General features: G+C 41.5%; 1 protein-coding gene across 1 annotated transcript; it reads right to left on the bottom strand.

Moving 5' to 3' along the window:
* Positions 1 to 1311: 1311 nt before the first annotated feature.
* LOC128735221 (glutamate receptor ionotropic, NMDA 2B) lies at positions 1312 to 13105 on the bottom strand. Its single transcript, XM_053829716.1, has 4 exons — positions 12706 to 13105; positions 12151 to 12383; positions 11955 to 12074; positions 1312 to 3729 (listed from the first exon to the last, which is right to left on the bottom strand). The coding sequence occupies exons 1-4, from the start codon at positions 13103 to 13105 to the stop codon at positions 1312 to 1314; spliced, it is 3171 nt and encodes a 1056-aa protein (XP_053685691.1).
* Between the last annotated feature and the right edge of the window lie 12609 nt (positions 13106 to 25714).

The raw sequence follows: 25714 nt of genomic DNA, 5'->3' as shown, positions 1-25714 counted from the left end.
AAGATAGAGTTTAGCGCGCACGCAGAGTATAGTTTTCTAAAGATAGCTAAAGCTGAGCGTATACGGTGAGCAGGGCATGTTGCAAGAATGCCGGACAATTACCGAATAAAGACGGTGTGTGCTTCAAATCTGGTAGGAATAAGACTACCAGGGGCACTGTGAGCAAAACGGCTAGACCAGAGCTGACAATATCTAGCGGGAGTACACGATGTTCAAGGAATTAGAGAGCAACAATCAAGTGAAATAAGGAAACTTTGTTTACCAGGCTAACCTCAACAGTCTCTTTCAGTCGAGACGACTGGCTTATTAGACCAGCTTCATACCTCGAGGTCAATTGGGAGGCCACCAATTGAACATATCTAGTATATAAGAGCCCTGACTGTAACCAAAACCACACCACTGACAGCATACTTCACGTTAGAGGTACATTTAAACCTTTCCCAAGTTATCTCTGTTATAGCGGGCTCAACTAGTAAATAAATAAATATGCATATGCAAGTGAGTGAAATTTGCCACTCCCGATGATAGGAGAGTCTTCCTTAAGACATTAAACGACAGAAAAACAATAAATCGGTTTAAACTTTTGGCGGTAGGACCGGATTGAGTATGATATGGTGAGCACTGAGTAAGTTTCATTAGACTGGGCACACGGTAAGAATGCCTGGTGGAGTTACCGAAATTACTTTTAGCGAAGAGATCATCATCTTCTCCGGATTAGGTAAAATTTTAAAGGAAACATGGAATGCATTTACTATACGCAAAAGAAGAACAACAATGTGCTAGTTGTTTCATAAAAACCAGTCCACGCAATTCACTTTTCGTTTGAATTCTCCTACACCCAATATGTCTGTCAATTTCTCAAAAAAGTTCGTAAGAGACCTAATTTGAGATTTTTTTTCCTAATGAAAATCCATCAACTAAACTTTATCAACACGGGGTACTCAAAATGTTCAAACATGCTCCAGATTCGTAATATATGGCAGGTCACAAAGCCCAATACTCGAGACCTACTTCTTCTTTGTTCATAATCTTAGGCAGTCTTCTCCTCCGGCAAAACTCAAACGTATTAAGCTCGATCTACCACGGTGGTTTCCAGTTGTATTGTGTGGAACGGTTGATTGTATTTTTTCGTGCATTTATAACGATGACCTCTCTGATTGGTTGTACCTACACGAATATTCAGTACTCGTTTTACCAGTTTAGTAGTAGTTGTAGATTGACAGTGTTTACAGCGTTATTAATGCGTGAGTGTAATGACCCTTGTCGACTACGGGGCGGGTTAAATAGTTTGTTTTGATGGTGGTTGCTTACTTACAGAACGGTTTCCATTTCGGCAATCTCGGTCTTGTACGACCAGCGGTACAGATCTTGTGCGCTACCGCCGAGACTTAAATTACCCAATATGTTCGGACGTTGGTGCATGTTTTCCCGGCGGCCCGTGCCGATGATGTCGTTGGTGGACGCTATCCTTATTTGTGGAGGTTTAATACCATGTGAATCCATGGCTTTCTCAAGCTGGGAGTTACGCAGGCGAGTCATGTCCAGTTCATGTTTCACTTTCCACAAATGCGTATCGCAAATTGGATCGTTGCAGCGATGATGCCGAAGCAGTTCAGTCGCTTCGAAAACCGCTCCTCTGAAGGTCAGAGACTTACCCATAGATAGGGAAATGAGGGCACAGCAGCCTCCGCGGTCTTTTTTCGCCAAACGTTTACGGAAGTATTTGAAATACAAATGTTCCAACAGCAAAAGTAATGCGGCAAGTAAGATTCCAGCCATCAACAGCAAGAAAGCGGACAAGAATTGCTCCAACGCAAGAGGATCCGAGGATTTGTGTTCTTGCTTGCCCGGACGGCAAGTTCCGGTCATCCAGTACCGTCGAAGCCGTTCTAGGTCTCCGTTGGCTCGAAATTCCAGAAGCCGCTTGTTAAACATTTCAACATATTTTGAATTACGGCTGAAGGCTAAGCCATAGCCGGTCATGGCGTACCATTGTCCCACAGTCAACAAACGACAGTCTTCATCCTGCTGAACTAGATAATCTAGCACTGTTCCGTCGTAGATGAATGCATCCATATTTCCGTTCAGAACTGCCGAAACGCCATCCGCTACACTGGTCTTATTGTATTGCCTCATGTAGTAATGCATTTCCTTGAAGTACTTCGATATAGTCGAATCGGTATGACTCCAGGGAATCGTGCCGAATTTGATAGTTGGTTTGTGGGAAAATGGATGCGACAGTCGTGTGTCATCCAGGCCGGTAAACTCGTGGAATTCTTCTCTGGTTATCATGAACGCGGCGAGATTGGCAGTGTAAATAGCAAGGAATACTACAGCGAACATAGCCCATACATTGGTCATGAAACGGGAGGTAAATCCTCGCGGCGAATCGACGTGTACTGCCGCTTGAAACAGGACGGCCCACACTAACCAATAGGTTCGGAACAACGAAAAACGGTACGGAGTATTATTAGCGTTTTGCAGGACAGTCTTCATATCATATCCACTAGGCGATAACCATTCAAACAAAAATATCATAAAAGTGGCTGCTTGAATCGCAAAGATTCCTACTAACATCCAAGATGCAGTATCGAACGGTTCCAGGAAAGCTGTTGGCGAGATAATTCCAGTTCGTTTAGCAACTACAATAGCAATTCCAGTCTCCATAAAAGGTTCGCTAAAGTCCACTACAGCTTCCCGCTCAGCGTTGATCATGAGAGATGTCAAAACCATATCAGTCTTCCTATTTACCAACTCGTGAATCAATCCGTTCCACTTGCCATTCTCCAGCGTCCCCCACTTCCCGTCTTCCACTCGTACTAACTCATATGTGAATCCCAATTCTTCGGCAAATTTCTCCAGCAGATCAATACAAAATCCGCTACAACATTGATAAAATGAGCCATTCTTGTGCGCCTGTCCCATATCGATGTCTGTCATTTCGTGATCTGCTGCAACTCGGCACAATACACCACGATCCATTAGACATTTTCCGCTAATTGGATCTGCTGGGGAAAGATTGATGTACGGCGCTTCTTCCAAGAATGTAATTTTCAGGTGGAACTTTTCAGGTACCCCTTGTGGGGGAGAATGCGAGTCGCCCGGCCAAGCAATATCCCTGATGTCCAACTTTTGTTGTTGCCACGATTTCCACATACCAATTTCCTCCCAAACCAACCCTTTGCTATTAACACTAGGCCGTAGATTCATAATCTTTAGCTCTGCCCATTTTAGGTCACCATCTGTAGTAAATTCAATGTTTGGTCTATTCGGCTCACCTTCCAGTGACACGTTCCTCAGATATTTAAAAAATACCTCCCCATTGTCCCAGCGACCACGACCTTCGTCCTCGCAGGACAGCTGATGCGTGTCGAGCCCTCGACCGAAGTTTTTCGGTTCCCTTAGATAGTACTCTACGCCGTACGCGTACACTCGGATCGCATTAGAAATCTCATTCAGCAGCGCACTGGAAGACGTATCAAAATGCACCCCGAGCATGCCAACCGGGAATTGCGTCGGTGCCTGCATGTTCTCGATCACACTTTGCGTGACGACCCATACGTAGTTTTCACCGGTAATGTGCAGCTCTTCGGCCGCCTTTAGGATGTCGACGGCTTCGTCTTTGGTGCAGTACAGCAGCATCACCCGGGCCTCGCTGTTGACCAGCTCGACCAGGTTAATCGGACGGGATACGATGATCGAGTTGAGGATGGTAAACTTGAAGTGGTCCTGTAAAGTAGAGAAAGAGATGTATTAGCGTGAACAAGGAAAACTTTTAATAATTCAAATTTATACCCATTATAAATTATATTATTTATCAAACAAATATTATTCCAATGTACCGTTTTCAACTGCGTTTGGTAGGCTCATGTATAACATAAATGTTTGGCTGTCCAATATTACTAAATAATGGTTTTCGTACACAATCTGCTTCAAAATCGCCGGTTTATACTGGTGGACTGGGATAATAAAATAGTTCGGAGTAAACCCTCTGTTTACCCACTCTTTTTCTTTCTATAAAACAATTTCTTTACTTTCATGTATTATTCTTTCTCCCTTCCTTCTGTTACTTGCTGACTTCATTACAAATCAAGACACAAAACTATTCTGTTTTTCCGGTCACCCAGTTAGCCTTCAAATTCGACAGTGGTCTAACGCTTCGAATCTCGAGTATCTCGACGGTCGTCGTTAGAATCAATAGGATCGTAGCACTAGCATTCTAATTCTCGCACAACTTTTCAAAAGGACCTAACAGACAATGAGAGATTCTATTCGTGTTTCCTCTGTTAAGCTTAAAGTGGCGAGTGTCATTCGGAAAAATCTAAGCACGAAAAGTGGTCAGAGGTTTTGAATGTTAATAGCTAAGCAATTTCCTGGTCGATTTTCAATATTTCTACACCGATCGATCGAAAAATCTTCTACGTATTGATCCGAAAGGATCAGATTTTAGAAAAAATGACAGAGTTTTGCCGTTCAACATATCAGAGATTAAAGCTAGACTAATGTGTTGTCCTGAAAGTAAACAATTTTATTTAAGTGTAAACACACCCCTGCACTTCAACCGATTTTTTTTGTTTTGATTATACCGTGTACCCCCGTTAGTATGACCTTCTTTAATCTGAATATTTTTAATCTGTACCCCGCTTGTGTAAATACGTTCACATAAAAAACCGATCAAGCGTCAGACACAATTGACGTTAATGTTGACCGAGTAAATTGAAAAAAAAAAGCAAAAAAACTTAATGCGTTTCCTCTTGCTCTAGAGCTTTGGCAATATAGCTCATATGGAACTCACCTCTCGCCAGCACTCAACATAGACGATTTTAGGCGAAACTGCCGAGCCAATTACCTCTTCTACAAACCGGATGTTTAGAATTCGCGCATATTTGAAATGTTTTCAAAACGTTTGTTTTCGTCAAATCAAAATAACAAGTTCATAGGGTGGGCGACTTGCGCGTATGTGAAAATGAATAGAGTTACCAAATATTCAGATTAAAAGTCATCTCGTAGAAGGAACTGAAAATAGTTCAGAATATTCTCAATGTGCGGCGCTAGTGTATATGCGACCTCGTTTTATTTGCTATAGCTTATAATTCATGTAAACTAAGATATTACTTTCTTAAGGAAAGTTTTTTGAGTAATAGCAGCCTCGCAGATGGTATAGAAAATAATGCAGAATTGCCTCACTGCGTGGAACAACCGTATATGTAATATTACTATATGGCCTGCAACTAACGCTACTGATTGCTTAGAAAGTAGTGGTCTTCGAGTAGTTTATACAAGTGACTGTTACCTTTAAGATGGTATGAAAAATAGTTCAGAATTTTCCCATCAGTCGGCGCAAGCGTATATGCGCATACGTTATATATCATGATATTGCTGATTGCAAGGAAAATTGTATCATCCAAAGTGCGATATCGCTCATAAAAGTGCTATTTTATTTTAAATCGTTTCGGTATCTTTGGCGCACTTTTTCGTTACATGCCAGGCAATAAGTGCGCCGAAGAGACCGACACGATTTAAGCTAAAATAGCAATTTTAAGAGCGATTTCGCACTTATTGATTGGACAATTTTTCTTGCAATTAGCAATATGAGTAACCAAAAATATTACTCTTCGAAAAAATTGTTTGAGTAATAGCAGCCTTGCAGATAGTATATGGAAAGTAGTATAGAATTGTCTCACTATGTGGCGCCCGCGTACAGGCAATATATTAGCGTGGGCTATATCTTGAGCTGCTGACTCTCTAGAATGTTGCGGTCTTCGGAAACATTGTTCAGGTGACTTTCATTTTTAAGATGATTTAGAAAATAGTTCAGAATTTTTTCAACAGGCGACGCTAGTTTATATATCACCTTCTTGTAGCTGCCATAGCGCATAATCTCAGTAAACTAAGAAATTGTTCGTTATTGGTGTGGATATGTAGAAGATTTTCCGATCGATTGGTGCAAAAATATTGAAAATCGATTGGAAAACCGCTAAGCTATTATCGCTCAAAATCTTTCATTTTTCGTGACGCTCGCATTTTTCGATTTTCTTGAATGACCCCCTATACCAGCTACCTTTCTGAAAGACCTAGTCCTACGTCAAAAATCCGAAAGAGGATTCATTAATATAGCTCCTCGCTAGGTTTAGTGATATCTGGTAATCGCTCGATTAATGTACTAATCGATTATGACATCGAATAATCTAATAATTTGTGATCAAATACTACCGGCACTAGTAATTTATTAATCGAATAGTTCAAAGGGTATAAAAAAATGCGTATAATCCCCATTAATCGTTCATAATCGTCCGATTAATCGAATTATTAAACAAAATATTTGAATATTGATAATCGAATAAACTAGCACGAATACTGAACTAATCGATTAGTGCACCGATTAATCGGTAATCGAATTATTGAAAATTTCAGACATCACTAGTAGAGTGACTATATACAGAGTGGCGACAATGTCAAAATTGGAATGATAATTATCTGTCAGTGTCATTCCAATCGAGCAAACAACCTATCCAACGCGTATGAAGGAAAGAGAAAGAGAAACCTAGGATAAACCGCATTGCATACATTTGGGATGACTTGTCGCCACTCTGTATATAGTCACTCTAATCACTAGCTAGATTTTAGAACATATTTTAGGCTATCTTTAATAAAAATGAGACAAATCTCATTTTCTCCGTTTGTAGAACTCCGTTTTAGACTGGCATAGATTACCACCGCCGTGCTTATTAGTAGAGTGACTATATACAGAGTGGCGACAAGTCATCCCAAATGTATGCAAAGCGGTTTTTCCAAGGTTTTTCTTTCTCTTTCCTGCATACGCGTTGGATAGGTCATCTGCTCGATTGGAATGACACTGACAGATAATTATCATTCCAATTTTGACATTGTCGCCACTCTGTATATAGTCACTCTACTTATTAGGTTTATAGTAATAATGTGAGGTCGTCTACAAAGACTACGAGTTGGTTATTCTTACTGAAGATCGTTCCTTTCGTTTCGATGCTCGCTCGCCGGATCACACCTTCAATAGTGATATTAAATAACATACAGGACAGTCCATCCCCTTTCCGCAACCCTCTGCGCGATTTGAACGCGCACGTATCACATAACTCGCTCCAGGGCAGCTTTGATCAGCCGCGTCAGTTTGTAAGGAAAATCGTACACTCAAAAAAAATCACCACATCAAGTTTACGTGAAAACATAGGTAATTCTCATCCATCACACTCATGTAACATTCACGTGAATTGTTGGTAACTCGCACTCATACTAATCAGTTTACGTGCGATCCCGGTAAGTTGTATCAATTTTCCCATTAACTAGTACATGAAGCTCACGTAAGTTGCTGTACAGAAGTTTACATGATTTTTCACGTGGGTGCGACGTGCCGATTTTTTTTAGTGTACTTGTTCAGGGTACACCTTGTACAGGGGCTTCGTCTGCTCATCCGCAATTGCTTGTGAAGCCTATACTACTTCCCCTGAAAATACGTCTCCGAACCTCCCGGCTGGTGTCATTGTCCACCGTTACCATTGAGCCAAGGTATAGAAATTCGTGGCGGAGTACAAACTGAAAGCGGAGCGTGGCGGAGGCGTATGAATCACGAGCTACAGGCACTGCTTGGGGAGACTCCCATCGTACATCTAGCGAAAGTTAGCAGGCTACGGTGGGCCGGGCACATCGTAAGGATGCCGGACGACAGTGCGACGAAAATAGTCCTCTTCAACAACCCCACCGACACCAGGAACAGGGGGACCCAACGTGCACGATGGCTCGAACAGGTCGAAAGCGATTTGCGACTTTTGAGACGACTAGGAAATTGGCGACGAGTGGTCCCAGACCGAGTTGAATGAAGACGAGTGCTTGAAACAGCACGAGCCACCCCGGCTCTATGCTGCTGAAGAAGAAGAATAAAAATTCGTCAACTACTTCAAACTCATCGCCGTCGATCATTATACTTCTTCCCATGCGGCGTCGGTCGGGCTCGTATTCGCTGGCCAGCAGGTACTTTGTTTTAGACGTAGTTACCTTTAATCGAATCTTTTCTACTTCGCACGTGCTTACTCTAGTTTACTATTCAGCCCCCGCCACAGATGTTCTGCTGATAATATCTATGTCATCTGCCAAGCAGACAAATTGACTAGATTTGTTAAAGATTGTGCCCCGAGCGTTAGAGGGTTTTTAACCCTCTAACGGGCAACATCGTAAAAACGATGCGATCGAGCAAATGATTACTTTATCATGTAAGTACACTCAAAAGAAGCTCGAGTGTTGATTTTCATCGGAAATTATTTATCTGGAGGACCGCTAGATATGAAATAGTTCAATTTCTCTTTTTAGTTGTTCATGCCTAACGTTCTACCCAAATATTTTTTCAGTTCAAATATATCACAAAATTGAAAAAAGCATGTAAATTACTCATAGGAAAAATTTGAGATCGAACATTCTGATCTAGATGTCCTTTTTCTTCAAACGTAAAAAAGGGAATATTCGCACCATAATTTTTTTCCGAATTTTTCGGAATTCTTGTTTTTGAAAGATGATAACTTTTGAACGCATGTTTAGAATGTTGTGATATTAGTATCAACATGTCAGGAAATTTGTTCTGAACATATTTCTCATAGTGTCAATTCAAGACAAATTTCGCATGTGGCTCTGGAGCTCCAAAAGCGAAGGCCGTCTACAGACGGTCTTACCCGTTACAGGGTTAACACCTTGTAGCGCTATGTTGAATAGCAGGCATGAGAGTCCATTCCCTTTACGAAGCCCTCTGTGTGATTCGAATGAACTCGACAATCCACCCGAAATCCGACCACAGCACTGAGTACCAATTCCGCTACGATGCCATCTTTCCTAGCTGATTTATTGTTCTTTAGCTGCTTGATATCCTCCTTAACTTCGCCTATCATTGGCGCTGGCATCTCTTCTCCGTTTATTCTCCGCTTGGCCGCCATTCAGCTCTTCATCGAAGTGCTGCCTCCACCTTTCGGTCACCTCATCATCATCCATCCAATCTCCAAAATCGCCATTATCTCGACACATTTCGGCTCGCGGCACAATGCCTTTGTGGGACCCGTTTAGTGTCTGGTAGAACTTTCGCGTTTCTTGAGAACGATGCAACCGCTCCAACTGTGCATATTCCTGCTCATCCAGGTAGCGCTTTTTCTCCCGGAAGATTTGGTTTCGCTGCATCTTCTTCTGTATGTGTCTTTCCATGTTTTGACGTGTAGCAATGCGTATCCTGGCCACCCGCGTCTGTCTGATTTGATAACCTCCAAGAGTACTTGTGTCCTTGGAGGCGGCAAAGTCGATAAGTATTAGGCCCATTTCATTGACCAGCTGGTGTGAGTTAAACCCTTCAATACCGGTTTATTTTCCTCTTCCTGGTCGACCTGAGCTTTGAGATCGCCGATGATGATCTTGTTGTCATGTTTTGAGTAGCGGTCGTATACACTCTCCAACTAAGCGTAGAATTCATCCTTGTCGTCATCGGTACTTCTGAGGTGAGTACTGTGTACCAGAGGTTGGAAAACTTATTTTATTTTCGATATTTTCCGGCATCCCCGGGCTACAAGATGCCCTCTAAATCGAACACACTCAATGTTCAATATTAAATTTTTGAATGAATTCTTATGTTTGCAATGTGGTTCTATTCGTGACAAAATTCAATGCTGATGCGCGCATTATCGGTGAGGCAGGCGAATACTGTATGTTCATGAGGGATGTTCATCGATTCAAATAATCACTTTTTCGCGAACTCTCCAACCACTGCTGTGCACGTTAATATGCTTGTGTTGAAGAACCGGCCCTTGATTCTCAACCTGCAAATTCGAGGACTGATTGACCACCACCCAATCACTCATTTCCACATCTCGCCCATCACTATGAAAGCTGTACCCAGCTCGTGTTTGTAGCCGCAGCTCTGGTCGATGCGTCGTCCATCTCTGAACGTACGAGTCAGATATTCGTTTTTAGTTTTCGCGATAATTTCGTTTAAAGAAATAAAATTGCAACAATGCTTTGGATTTGCATGATGGTTTGTTTTTGCCTGCGATGAAACGGATACGCCTCCCAGTTGGCTTCGAATCTCGACTGGGAGAGGCTGTTAGAGTCAATAAGATCGCAGCAACTGGCCCTGCAATTGTCCTGTACTCTAACAGCTGGCTGCGAAGTCTGTCGTATAAAAATAGAAAGTCAAGTTTTGATAACCGAATGTAGCACCTAGGCTTTGCTTTGAAACGGATATAGCTGGCAAAGACGAACCAGAGATGTGGTTCTTTGCTAAAAATATCCGTTTTATTGCAAGTAAAAGCAAAAACCATATGAATCTACCGCATTCTCGTCAGTTTATTTCATTAAAAGGTTATATCTCATTCAAAAAGAGCAAAAAGCGCATAAGAAACTTTGAGTTGCAGTCCAATTCTTGAAAGCCAATTGAAATATCTTTCATTTGATATTAAAATTAATAAAATCGGTTCAGTGGCAAAGCAAAGCCGTAGGTTTATACCGTCTTTCCACATTACCCTTTTTTATCGACAGACTTCGCAACCGGCTGTTAGAGTACAGGAAAATTGCGGGACTAGTGCAAAGATCCTACTGACTCTATCTAGCACGCACCGCTTAGCCGAGATTCGAACATACGACGACTAACTTGTTAGACCAGCATCGTACCTCGAAGCTAGCTGGGTGGTTTAGTGGCTCGAAAGTTATGAATGTTTAAAGATAGAAAGGTTGGTAAAATGACGTTTTTTGAGATTACCCTGACTGAGAGAGGAGAACCCTGAGCGCCAAATTAAAATACGGGTTTAATATTTAGTGAAAAGGAATAAGTACATAACATTTTAATCAAATCGAAGCACTGTTAACTTTTGATGTATTTTCTTCATGAAATTACTGAATTAAACTGTATTATGGTTGATATGATTAAAATGAGACTGCGTGAATTCTCACTGAAATAATACATAGGTATTTGAAGAAAATAGTCAATATCAACAATATTTTTTGTTCATTCCATTTATTTTGGGGCAAAGTTTTTGTTCATGAACATATATTCTCTGTGTTCAGATTGGCATTATGAATGCAGTGAATACATTTCTAAGAATAGAGCTTTTGTTTTAGGCCCAGAAACTGCTTCCGAAACAAAAGTTCTGTCTTTAGAAATGTATTCCCTGGATTCTTCTTACCAATCTGAACACAGAGAATATATTTTCGTGAAAAGAATTTTCATTACAAACAAAAATACTGCTTTTGGAATTCACAAAATCAATGATGACTCATTTCTCCTTCAATAGTAACGAAAAACCAACACAACATTAAAATTTTATAAAGTCCGCTGTAGAAGATGAAATAAATCATCAGATGTAGAGATCACACACGTTAGCGTTACATTTTGAAACTGAATTAGCCGAGAGAAAAATTCGAAAATTGCAGTTCTTAGGGAATCCATTTTTCATGTTCCAGCGAGAGTTCGTCATACGGAAATTGCACTTCGTCATATGTAAGATTTGTTTCGTCTATCATGGACAGATAGGAATCGGTTACAAAAATCTATTTATTCATTCGTTTAGTCGTGTACGTGGTATTCAATTTCCATAGAAAAGTCAAGCACCCTGCTACCAAATTCTTGATAAAATTTGTCTTACAAATTACCCCTTTCAACAAGTTTTCTTAGCAATTTGCTACTGTGAACAAATTCGCCCTAACAAAACAGAATATCAATCTATTGTATTTTCTATCAATTTGTATCTTTTTCAAACAAAGGACAACTTTCAATAAAACGGCATGACTTGCTCTAAAGGAAACCCATCTATGATTTATGTTCTCGACTGAATAGCCCTTTCGGGGCTAATTAATTATGACAATAACCAAAGTAAATCATTCCGCGATTTATGTACTCAACCCCTCGGCGCTCGGGGACAACTTCATATTACAGCAATAACAAACAGAACACTCACCATTGCAGCAACCTGCTCACGGACTGCTTGCACGAAATCGTCGTGGCCGGCGATCTGCGATGTTACCACCGAAAACTGGTGCCATTTATAGCGTTCCAGGATGCTCAGCATGGCGGCACTCTGCAAGCAAAAACGCGCTTGGTTAAGCCTGGGTTCGAAAGTAAATAAACCGCAGAACCAAAAAAAAGCTTAATACCTGATGTTCGATGCTAGGTGCAAGCTGCAACTGCAGCGTAGACTGCGATGCTCGCCGCTCCAAACCGGAATTGTCGGCATTCCAAGATATTACAGGAATGCCTAGATATCCGGCTAGCTGGAGAAAGTATTGAGCCGACGCAGTGCTGCGACCGTAAGATTCGTAGTTCATCATGTACAGAATAGCGGATACATTCGCGTGCAGAAATTCTTTACACAATGTGTTGAGAATCGCTTCGTTATAAAATGAGGAGAAAATTCAATTGTTAATCGATGGACGGGGAAACTCGCGGGGTGTTGATGGAGGGCGGTCGCAGACGCTCGCGGATGAAATTAAAGTAATTATGTTTATAGTGATGGACAAGGAACGTGAAAAGCCGGAAAATAGGAGTGGGAGGGTTCCATTAAATAGTATGGGTGTACACGAGAAGTAGGGCGGTGGATGGGCCTAAATAGAAATAAAAGGGGATTTGGGAGGGAAAATAATGGTGCGTAATGAAGCTTGTAAAACTGCAACCTTCAACCTTCACTTCAATGATCAAAACGCTTCGCTTACCTGTAGGGCTAGGCGTGAGCGACATCATGTCAAAGTGTATGTTGGTTGTTTGAAAATCATGATCCTTCAGAAAGGTCAACTTCTGTCCACGCAACTTCTGTAAACCTTGCACTGCAGTACTGATCGAGCGAAGATAATCTCGACGCCCGAAATTGGTGTGCGGTACCAGTAGACCAACATTTAACTGCAGCTTATTACGGGACCTACCCAACCCGGAACCACCGCCACTACTACCCCCGCGACCACTTTCGCTGTTACTGCTACTGCTGCTGCTGCTGCTGCTGCTGCCCCCTATGGTGATTCCACTGCTTCGATTTGTTGTTGCTTTGTAGCTTTTCACTTCTACGCCTGGAATTAGGCAACCGAATAGCAGTATCGCGGAAGTGAGCAATAAATTCATTTTCCCTGCTAATTGGATTCCAATTTTCATCGATATACAACACAACAGCTCCTATTTTTGCATGTAACACCAGCATTCAGCATCCGCCCGAGAGGAGACAGGCGAAAAACGGAAATATCAGAAATGGGCGTATTTCCTTTTTCACTTATAAATTCATCTTCACTGCACCTCTCGCTCTTGCTGGCAAAAACCAGCGACAGCCACGGTTGACTCCTTTAGATTTCAACAAAAAATTTCACAACCATTTTGCACCAACTACGGCACTGAAAAAACACCCTATGCCTTGAGGCCAGCACACGAAATTTAGAATGTACCTTCTGATTGCGACTTTGTACACGATTTGCACTACGAAAAAAGAGGAAAACTCCTTTTGTGTACTCAAGAAACGAGAGTTGAAAGGCGAAAATTTATCCTTCTCGGTTTGTCCTTCTCGAGTTTCCTTGTGCCTTTGGTTGCGCTGTGGTCTCCTCCCTTGTTGAACCAAATTATGAAACACACCACTACATAATACACTCGCGCGCGTCAGACTTTGCAAACTGTGATGGAAAAGATTCAAGATGCTGCACTGCTCGCAACCAGAATATCACCGATGTACAGATGTGTGTGGTAGCGCTTCTGGGCAGCCGCTCCCTTATCAGCGGTCAAAACTGTTGGCCGAGGACAGGCAACCGACTCGTCGGCAAGCGTCCTACGAATATGCTATCTAACAGTTTCCACCTTTTCTTCTGTAAAGCCTATCCTTCTGGTATCAGCATCAATGTATTTACAAAAGTCAAGTCCAACGAAAAGGATAAATTATGTAACACGAAGCACTGTAGCAGCAATGCCATCTGTCGAGATGAGCGGGAGAGGACACGGTGAATTGAGCGTTTACAGCTTCCACATCACCCCTAGATAGCCGCTAGCAGCATCTCTTCTCCGACATAGCAGTAGATGACAACAATGGAAATGGTTACCGCGCCTGCATGCATACCGCTCAGTTTCAGTTTCAACCATGAGACTCTCCGTCTATATCACTGCAGTCAACACGTCAACAGTCATCGTCATTGACGCCATCGTCAACACGGTATTTTTGTTTGGAGCCGCGCGTGCACAACCACACCGACAGCCCCACGTGATGGAAAGGCGCGCTCGCTTACATCACGCGCACGTGGCATACCTCTAGGCGGCAACAGAGAATATTGTGAACACTAACCATGAGAAAGAGTGAAAGTTGAGAGTGGCCTGCTGTTGGCGGTGTGCATTGCAAAATCAGCAGCAGCAATACAGTAGCAGCGTTTCAAAACAAAGCGTAGTAAGCGCTAGTGCGCATGAGCTGTCGTACCAAAACAAAGGGAAATTTTTGATCCTTCCTGTCGCATGTATACGACTGCCAAAGGTAATCAAAGAAAAAAACAAGGAAAAAATGAAACAACAGTTCTCTGAAGGAATTTTTTATTTATTTTTTCGCGAAAGCATCGTCTATGGTTGTACCGTCTACATGTCTACATTTTGAGGTTACAAAAAATTACTAATATGTCAAATGTAGCATTTTTATATTAAAATGTTATCAAAAACTACCATTGTGGCAATTATTCAGCAATGATTCGTTAATTGAGGGTTTGTTAATTGGGCGGTTATTGCGGAATAACGATTATTTCAGGGGACATGAACGACTAAAAATTTTGAAAAAATCATTTTTTTATTTCAGATTTTGATTCTGCAGTTTTTTCCGCTTATTTTGCTACTAAATTTGTAATGATCCGACTACGGAAAGCGGCCGAAAAACGATCATACACTAGGGTGGCCAAGTGGCCGGTTTTTGGCCGGCCCGACCGGTTTTTCACTTGCAAAGCCGATGGCCGCTCAATCCGGCAAAAAGGCCGGTTTGCCGGCATATGAAGCCGGATTTGTACTTTTTACATGATTTTTTAAATTTTCTGATAAATTTATTAGTAATCCTGAGCAGTGGATCATTGCAGATAGCTAGTTTTGCAGTGACAATACCTTGCTTCTGGCGGTAATATACATTAAATTGTCCACTAGCGCCAGAAGCAGGTTGTTACTACCTCCAATAGTCCATTCAATGTTCGATGTGGTTGTGACTGTGATGTCCTGCCGTTCGTCTCCACTGACTGCTCATCATCCCATTTACACGGGAAACTGTCAACCAACGGTTACATCTACCGGCGATTAGACACATTTACACAGTCCAAGCAAATCCTTTAATCTATACCTATAAAGAAGGATTTCTGTCTGTCTGTCTGTCTGTCTGTCTGTCCGTATGTTCCTTATAGAATCGAAAACTACTGAACCAATCGGCATGAAAATATGCATGTAGAGGTTTTTTGGGGCCAGGAAAGGTTTTAGTGATGGTTAGAAACCCCTCCCCCCACTAAGAGGGGGGGCTCCCATACAAATGAAACACAAATTTCTGCATAACTCGACAACTAATCAAGCAAATAGAACAAAATTTGGCATGTGGGTGTTTTCGGTGACAAGAATTTATTCTATGGTAAATTGAGACCCCTCCCCTCTTTATAAGGGGAATTACAACTCCTCCCCTCTTTAAAAGGGGGGGCTTCCATACAAATTTCCTCATAACTGAAGAACTAATCAAGCAAATGGAACCAAATTTGGCATGTGAAGGTTTTCGAGGGCAAGAATATTTTCTATAGTAAATTAGGACCCCTCCCCACTTTAAGAGGGGGGGCTCCTGTACCAAAGAAACACAATTTTCCTCATAACTCGAGAAGTAATTAAGCAAATGGAACAAAATTTGGCACGTGGGTGTTTTTGGAGAAAAAATTTTTTTCTATGATGAATTGGGACCCCTCCCCACTTTAGGAAGGGGGGCTCCTATACAAATGAAATGCAAATTTCCTCATAACTCGAGAATTAATCAAGCAAATGGAACCAAATTTGGCATGTGAAAGTTTTCTAGGGCATGAATATTTTCTAAGGTGAACTAGAACCCCTCCCCACTTTAAGAGGGGGGGCTCCTATACAAACGAAATACAAATTTCCTCATAACTCGAGAACTAATCAAGCAAATGGAACCAAATTTGACACGTGGGTGTTTTTGGAGACAAGAATTTTTTTTATGATGAACTGTGACCCCTCCTCACTTTAGGAGGGGGGGCTCCTATACAAATGAAATACAAATTTCCTCATAACTCGAGAGCTAATCAAGCAAATGAAACCAAATTTGGCATGTGAAAGTTTTCGAGGGCAATAATATTTTCTATGGTGAATTAGGACCCCTCCCAACTTTAATAGGGAGGCTCCTATACAAACGAAATACAAATTGCCTCATAACTCGAGAACTAATCAAGCAAATAGAACCAAATTTGGCACGTGGGTGTTTTTGGAGACAAAAATTTTTTCTATGATGAATTGGGACCCCTCCCAACTTTAAGAGGGGGTGCTCTACACAAATGAAATACAAATTTCCTCATAATTCGAGAACTAATCAAGCAAATGGAACCATATTTGGCATGTGGGTGTTTTTGGAGGCAACCATTTTTTCTATGATGAATTAGGACCCCTTACCTTTTTAAGAGGGGGGGCTCTCATACAAACGAAATACAAATTTCCTCATAACTCTAGAACTAATCAAGCAAATGGAACCAAATTTATCATGTGGGTGTTTTTGGGGGCAAGAATATTTTCTATGGTATATTTTCTATGGATTTCCCCACTTTAAGAGGGGAAGGGGGCTCCTATACAAATGAAAAACAAATTTCCTCATAACTCGAAAACTAATCAAGCAAATGAAACCAAATTTGACATGTAAGTGGTTTTGGACGCAAGATTTTTTTCTATGGTGAATTGAGACCCCTCTCTTCTTTAGAAAGCGAGTTATGGCCCATCTCCCCTTTAAGAGGGTAAGCTTCCATACAAATGAAATGCAAATTTCCTCTTATCTCGAGAACTAATCAATCAAATGGAACCAAATTTGGCATGTGGGAGTTTTAGATGGCAGAAATTTTTTCTATGGTGAATTACGACCCCTTCCCCTTTTAAGAGGGGAGCTCCCATACAAATGAAATTCAAATTTCCTTATAACTTGAGAACCAATTAAGCAAATGGAACCAAATTTGGCATGTGGGAGATTTTGGAGTCTTGAATTTATTTTACGATAGTTAGAGACCTCTCACCCCTGTGGTAGGGGGATATGGACTCTCATACAAATAAAACAGAAATTTTTGCGAAACTCAAAAACTAATCGAACTCGAGAAATTCGAGACTCTTCCATAAAACATTAGTCAATACAAGACCACAAAAACTATCTATAGTAACACTAGATCATTCAGGACGAGACGGTCGCGAGTGTTGCCGGTGACCCGCCGTCGGAAGCGCCGCCCACTGGGGGGCTTGCAAAACTCGAGATTGTGACAAAGATCATCCGAGATTCATGATTTATGTACAACACAGGTTAATTTGTGGCAATACGAAGTTTGTCGGGTCAGCTAGTCTATACCTATAAAGAAGGATTTCTGTCTGTCTGTCTGTCTGTCTGTCTGTCTGTCTGTCTGTCTGTCCGTATGTTCCTTATAGAATCGAAAACTACTGAACCAATCGGCATGAAAATATGCATGTAGAGGTTTTTTGGGGCCAGGAAAGGTTTTAGTGATGGTTAGAAACCCCTCCCCCCACTAAGAGGGGGGGCTCCCATACAAATGAAACACAAATTTCTGCATAACTCGACAACTAATCAAGCAAATAGAACAAAATTTGGCATGTGGGTGTTTCCGGTGACAAGAATTTATTCTATGGTAAATTGAGACCCCTCCCCTCTTTATAAGGGGAATTATAACTCCTCTCCTCTTTAAAAGGGGGGGCTTCCATTCAAATTTCCTCATAACTCGAGAACTAATCAAGCAAATGGAACCAAATTTGGCATGTGAAGGTTTTCGAGGGCAAGAATATTTTCTATAGTAAATTAGGACCCCTCCCCACTTTAAGAGGGGTGGCTCCTGTACCAAAGAAACACAATTTTCCTTATAACTCGAGAACTAATCAAGCAAATGGAACCAAATTTGACACGTGGGTGTTTTTGGAGACAAAAATTTTTTCTATGATGAACTGGGACCCCTCCTCACTTTAGGAGGGGGGGCTCCTATACAAATGAAATACAAATTTCCTCATAACTCGAGAGCTAATCAAGCAAATGAAACCAAATTTGGCATGTGAAAGTTTTCGAGGGCAAGAATATTTTCTATGGTGAATTAGGACCCCTCCCCACTTTAAGAGGGGTGGCTCCTGTACCAAAGAAACACAATTTTCCTTATAACTCGAGAACTAATCAAGCAAATGGAACCAAATTTGACACGTGGGTGTTTTTGGAGACAAAAATTTTTTCTATGATGAACTGGGACCCCTCCTCACTTTAGGAGGGGGGGCTCCTATACAAATGAAATACAAATTTCCTCATAACTCGAGAGCTAATCAAGCAAATGAAACCAAATTTGGCATGTGAAAGTTTTCGAGGGCAAGAATATTTTCTATGGTGAATTAGGACCCCTCCCAACTTTAAGAGGGGGGGCTCCTATACAAACGAAATACAAATTTCCTCATAACTCGAGAACTAATCAAGCAAATGGAACAAAATTTGGCACGTGGGTGTTTTTGGAGACAAAATTTTTTTCTATGATGAATTGGGACCAGTGTTACCAGGTCGATTGCCCATTTTCCCGCTGCCCAGAGCTTGATTTCCCCAGCGCCTCTGTGGTTCAAAGGTACACGGGTACCAGTGAGCGACACGCCCTGGCAGGTGTTGTGGGTTCAAATCCGGTTATAATCTCTGATTACAGCTTGGTTCGACCCATGCACCTTCCAGCATTGGACAAAAGATAGGAGTCACAACGACAACTTGTTAACCATAGCTACCTATTACCCCCCCCCCCCCTTCCTTTCCACCCTTCCCCTTCATTCCCGAAAAAATCCTTCTTCATTACTTTCCCTTACCGTCCCTTCATCAATTGTAGAATCATCGTTTCAAAAATAAATATTTATATATGCCTGACCGCATTTCAAGGTCATGACTAAAGTCACGAGTTTGGTCAACTTGATTTCCCGCTGAAATCCCGCTGGCCAGGATCAATTTCCCGCTAGAAATCCCGCTGAATCGAAAGTCATATTATTCTTTCGTTTCTGGTGCAATATTTCAGTAAGGCTTGCATTTGAAATTAGGATGATCTGCTGAAATTGAGAGGTTGCAATTGAATGAACATTATGCAAATTTACTGCATTCATGTTGACGAAGTTTTGGGATTCAGGAAACAGAAAACGAAATATTCTGTTATCCCTTATATAATGACAGTTTACTGCGAAATTTCGCAAGAATTATAAGATTAAGGAGTCTAAGAACACAGGCGAAAATTTCGAAAGAAGCTTTTAGCACAAATTCTTTTTCTGTGTCTAGCTATGATAAAAATCATGCAAAATTTCAGCAACGCTGGCAAATGGTTATGGTTTTTGGTGACAAAAGAAGATATGTTTCAATCTTTAGAAAAATCAAAAATATCTGTAAAGCGCATCGGCTCTTTGTTCTCGCCTTTATTTTGTTTTAGCACCGATTTGTTTTGGTTTTGTTATCATACAAACCAAATTATGGGCCCTATTCTGTAAGTCACGTCGAGTGTCACTTTGCTCGAATAGTCGACTTTTGCTATTATGTAAGTCACACGCGACCCAATTTTGTCGAGTAACACGACTAAGTCCATCGCCAAAAAGCTAGTGACTAAACGGTTAGCAAATGACGCCAGAGTTAGCTTTGTTTTGATCGTGCATTGAGCCGCTATGTTACCCATTCTTCTTGCACTCGACACACGACAGTGACTGAGTCGAGCCGAGTTGCTCGACGTGACTTACAGAATAGGGCCCTATGATGTATATAGATACATAAGTGTTGTTTTGTTTCCAATTCATGAATCAGTTGGATTTTGCCATCCATTGGCAACGAATTAGTGCAAAACGGATTTGTTTGGTGGTCTTCTTTTTCAGTAAGTTCTAATGAGTATTTGTCAGAACTATCCCATTCTAGGTAAAAACCACGGAATTTTATAATCAACAGAATATACTGAACCATCTGCCAATGCATGAGCAGACATTAGAATGTCACTAAACGAAGTGTTTTGCTGTCAACCTCTCTTTCAGCACTCTTTTTGCCTATCAAATATCGCTAAATCGAGATCCTGCTAAAATGCTAAGTTATTTAAGAAAACCGCTAGATTCCCGCTAGCCGCTGTTTGGTTATTAAGTCCCGCTGTCCGACTTGAAATCCCGCTAAATCTAGCGGGAAAACCGCTGATCTGGCAACGCTGATTGGGACCCCTACCCACTTTAGGAGGGGGGCTCCTATACAAATGAAATTCAAATTTTCTCATAACTCGAGAACTAATCAAGCAAATAGAACCAAATTTGGCATGTGGAGGTTTCTGGAAGCAAAAATATTTTCTATGGTGAATTAGGACCCCTCCCAACTTTAAGAGGGGGTGCTTCTACACAATTAAAATACAAATTTCCTCATAATTCGAGAACTAATCAAGCAAATGGACCCATATTTGGCATGTGGGTGTTTCTGGAAGCAACCATTTTTTCTATGATGAATTAGGACCCCTTACCTTTTTAAGAGTGGGGGCTCTCATACAAACGAAATACAAATTTCCTCATAACTCTAGAACTAATCAAGCAAATGGAACCAAATTTGGCATGTGGGAGTTTTAGATGGCAGAAATTTTTTCTATGGTGAATTACGACCCCTTCCCCTTTAAAGAGGGGAGCTCCCATACAAATGAAATTCAAATTTCCTTATAACTTGAGAACTAATCAAGCAAATGGAACCAAATTTGGCATGTGGGAGATTTTGGAGTCTTGAATTCATTTTACGATAATTAGAGACCTCTCACCCCTGTGGTAGGGGGATATGGACTCTCATACAAATAAAACAGAAATTTTTGCGAAACTCATAAACTAATCGAACTCGAGAAATTCGAGACTCTTCCATAAAACATTAGTCAATACAAGACCACAAAAACTATCTATAGTAACACTAGATCATTCAGGACGAGACGGTCGCGAGTGTTGCCGGTGACCCGCCGTCGGTAGCGCCGCCCACTGGGGGGTTTGCAAAACTCGAGATTGTGCAAAGATCATCCAAGATTCATGATTTATGTACAACACAGGTTAATTTGTGGCAATACGAAGTTTGTCGGGTCAGCTAGTATGCTATAAATACAAAAATGCCACAGCGACCTGACTCCACCGCACCCCCTCCCTGGCATTTTTTTTGAAGACGGGACCGACCGGCCGGTTTTTGTAATTTTCAGACTTGGCAACCCTATCATACACATAAGCATTCCAGTGCGGCGTGGAAAAACTTCGGCGAAATAAAACGCCGCTGCTGGAAAACCACGATTTTCCAAAATTATGTACCTTTTTCTCAGAAACTACACAACGTATTGGAACAAACTTTTTTTTGTTTTGTTGGTAGTAGCTTGACAAAGACTTTTATAACTTTTGATGTTTGTAAACGAAACACAGCTAGAGAAAAAAGAAAAAGAAGAAAATTTAATTTTTTCAGGCATCTATTTTTCTTCTTTTTTGTTTTTTCAAGCTGTGTTTACGCATGCAGGGCGCTATATCGCTGCACATTAATGTTGTTAGGAGGAAATGCTTATCAACTTAGGGACTATACTGGCACACTTCATTGTGCCTGATTTTCAATTTCAGGTATAATAAATTTAAATTTATCACGAGGTTTTCAAGCCACCATAAATCTCGCATGTGCATAATATTTCTCGGTATAAATTTTCAAACTATGGTTCATTACTATTATATTTTATTTATAAAAAAGTAGTATTTTTGATTTTACTTTTCTGAATTACTGGCTTTACACGAAAGTTTCCGAATATCCAGGTTAGTCTCATAGAACCGGTGCTTACATACCGTGTACCCCCGTTGGTAGGGATGGGAAAACTATCATTAATTACTGATAGTTATCAGTAAGCAATAATATCACTAAGTATCAATAAGGTTTCGCAGTTATTGATGCTTACTGATACAGTTACGTTGTCCCGTTAGAAAAATCAGTTGGATTAAAGTTAATGGTCGGTAGTTGCGTACGATAGACGAAAGTGACACAATATGTCGTCGTTGTCGTCAGCAGCCTAGAGCCGGGGTGACTCGTCCTGTTTCAAGCAATCGTCTCTATTCAACTCGATCTTGGGCAAATTTCCCAGTCGTCTCAAAAGCCATAAATCACTTTCGACTTAGTCAAGCCATCTTGCATGTTGAGTTTTCGTGAGTTTGTGCTGGTGGGGCTGTTGAAAAGAACTGTTGTCGTTGCTCTGTCATCCTCTGTCATGTCCGGCATCCTTACGACGTGCCCGGCCCACCGTAGCCTACCGACTTTCGTCAGATATAGATGGGAGTCTCTGGGATTCACAAGCAGTGAAAGTATGTCGTGATTCATATACTTCTACCCTTGATGAGAATCATGCCTCTCGTTTCGATACCCGCTGGTCGGAACACAGTCTCAAGAGTGATGTTGAACAGCATACTGGATAAGCTGTCACCTTGTCACAACCCTCGCCGTGTCTCGAAGGGACTCGATTGTGTCCCAGAGACGTGCGAAACACATCACTCGTTCCAATGTAGCTCTGATTAGTCGCGTCAGTTTATCCGGAAAACCGGTTTCGTGCATTATGTGCCATAGCTGGTCTCGATGTGTCGTATGTTGCTTTGAAATTAATAAAGATGTGATCCGAGGACACGATGTACCCTCAACATTTCTGCAAGATCTGTCGTATGGAAAAAATCTGGTCGGTAGCTGCGCGAGCCCCCATGAAGTCCACCTGATAAATTACAATGAATAATGCAGTTATTACAATTTCCTAGTTTTTTGCTACAATGCCGTGATGGGTAAAATTACTGATATTTACTGATAGTTATCAGTAACGTACTGAAACTACTGATGGTTATCAGTAACGATTTTTAATGATAGTTCCCATCCCTACCCGTTGGTATGACCTTCTTTAATCTGAACATTTTTAATCTGTACCCCGGTGGAATGAATGCGTCCACATTAAAAACCGATCAAGCGTCATACACAATTGACGTTTTTTTTTTGTTAGATTATAGTCACTTTAACCAGCTTGAGTCATTCGTGACTTCTACGGGGTTGGGATTTGAACCCGGGTCCTAGGCGTGAATGCTAACCAATACGCCGGGACTGACCCCGCACAATTGACGTTCAAGTTGACCGGGTAAATTTTAAAAATAAGCAAAAAAAACTTAATGCGTTTCTTCTTGCTCAAGAGCTTTGGCAATATAGCTCATATGGAAAAAATGAACTTTAGAGCTTGAAAAATATTTAATTTGTTTATTTGGTAAAAAAGTCAACAGATTTCTGGATCCTAATGACTAATAAAAACTACTAGCTAATGTTCTAAAGCGAGATTTCAACACGTTGCGGCTAACGCCAAAGTCAAAACAGGATACAAAACGGTTAAAATTGCGTTGTAAACCATTAATAGTGCTAAAGGTGCTGTAGTTGGTTCTTCTGTGTGGTATACGTAGAAATGAATTGTTCCGTGTTAAGCGAGGCGGAGCTGAGATGTCGATTCTCTCAAGTATCCAAGAGCAGTCGATCCGAGACGTCAAAACATCTGATATAAAAACAGCTTTGATTACGTCCCGGCGTCTTTGCAGAGAGTCCAGGTTGATTAGTCTGCAACGCTGTTCGTAGCTTGGTAGTCTGATCGGGTCGTTCCATGGTAGCCGTCGGAGCGCAAAGCGAATAAACCTCCGCTGTACTGCCTCGATTCGGGTGACGCCATTTTGATAATACGGGCTCCATACGGGTGCGCAGTATTCAAGATTAGAACGAACTAACGCACAGTAGAGTGATTTCAAGCAGTATATATCATTGAAGCTTTTGGCGATACGCATGATGAATCCCAAATTCCTGCAGGCCTTGTCGACAATGAAGGAAACGTGTTGCTTGAAGGTCAGTTTGGAGTCGAGTAGTACACCGAGATCTTTGACGCAATCTACACGTCGTAAAGACATGCTTGACAGTCGGTATTCGAAGATTATCGGATTCAGCTTTCTGGAGAACGTAATCACTTCACATTTATCGGGGTTCAATGTTAGACGATTGTTTTTACACCATTCGGCAAATATCGACAGCTGGTCCTGGAGCGCAAGAGTATCAGACGAGTCATTTACTTTTGCGAACAATTTTAAGTCGTCGGCAAACGCAAGCCGAGGACCTTTGAGCGTTATATTGACGTCGTTAAAATAGATAAGGAAAACCAAAGGACCAAGATGGCTACCTTGCGGAATTCCAGAGAAGGCGGTGAAAGCCTGCGAAATGGAGCCGTCGATAGATACATTGACGAGACGATTCGACAGGTACGATTTAAACCATTGGAGCAGCGGCCCTCCAAAACCGAGTTTATCCAGTTTAGCGATAGCGATTTGATGATTCAGCTTATCAAAGGCAGCAGAGAGGTCCGTGTAGATGACGTCTGTCTGAGAACGGTCGTCGAAGCAGTCCATTATGTGGGAAGTGAGTGTTAGTAGATTGGTGGTCGTTGAGCGCTTGGGCATGAATCCGTGTTGTTCATCGGCCAAATACTGCTGGACAAACGAGGAAATTGGTGCGATCACGACGAGCTCGAAGAGTTTTGATAATGCACATAAGGCGGAGATTCCCCTGTAATTGTCCACGTTTCTTTTATTACCCTTCTTATGAACTGGAAACATATAAGCGGATTTCCAGGCAGAAGGAAATACTCCTGAGTTAATCGATAAGCTAAACAGACGACGGATTGGGGCTACTAAGGCTTCAATACAGTTCTTCAGAAAGATTGAAGGTATGCCGTCCGGTCCACCGGAGGAAGAGCTTTTTAGCTTCAGAGCGGCCAGCCTAATCATAGCATCGTCAATAATCAGGTTATTGAGAGAGTCGCCGAGACTGGGAACGCTTTCTAGTGCAGTCGATACTTCTGTGTCAGACAGCCTTTCGTTAACAAAGACACTGGAGAATTTCCGTGAGAATAGTTGACAAACCATATCCATATCAGTAGCAGTGTCGTTTCCAAAGAACATTGCTGACGGAAGATCGTTGTCTTTTCGTTGAGCATTCACATATTTCCAGAATGACTTAGGGCTACGTTTCAATCTGCGCTGGACGTTGTTTAAGTATTTACGGAAGCAGTGACGACTGAATTTTTTGTAACGTCTGTTGAGCGCCAGATAGTGGTTTCGCAGCGATTGGGTCTTGTACCTTGAATACCTCCTTAATGCAGCTTTTTTTTCGGATTTGAGGCGACGCAGCGTAGCGTTTATCCAAGGTAGATACGGTTCTGTGCGTATCGTTTTTTTAGGCACGTGGCGGTCGATAATGTAATTCAGAATATGCGAAAAAGTCAAAGCAGCAGCGTTAACGTCATTAGCATCCAGGGCTGTATCCCAGTCGATACACGTTAAAGTTCTTTGGATAAGGTCGAAATCGGCGCGATTAAAATCGTAGTACACGGGCAGTGGCATATTAGACATCCTGGACGGTGTATGTTGACGAATCGAAATTAGTAATGGTGGATGATGGAGGGCGTCCTT

Source organism: Sabethes cyaneus, chromosome 1 (genome assembly GCF_943734655.1).
Source record: "Sabethes cyaneus chromosome 1, idSabCyanKW18_F2, whole genome shotgun sequence".
In the NCBI taxonomy this organism is placed as follows: domain Eukaryota; kingdom Metazoa; phylum Arthropoda; class Insecta; order Diptera; family Culicidae; genus Sabethes; species Sabethes cyaneus.
This window is presented reverse-complemented; position numbering and strand designations above follow the sequence as displayed.

Coding starts and splice junctions, on each gene's coding strand:
- LOC128735221 (XM_053829716.1), bottom strand. CDS start 13,105: ATGAATTTATTGCTCACTTCCGCGATACTGCTATTCGGTTGCCTAATT. Junction 12,384..12,705: donor GCTCACGCCTAGCCCTACAG/GTAAGCGAAGCG, acceptor TTTATAACGAAG/CGATTCTCAACACATTGTGT. Junction 12,075..12,150: donor CACCTAGCATCGAACATCAG/GTATTAAGCTTT, acceptor TTTTGCTTGCAG/AGTGCCGCCATGCTGAGCAT.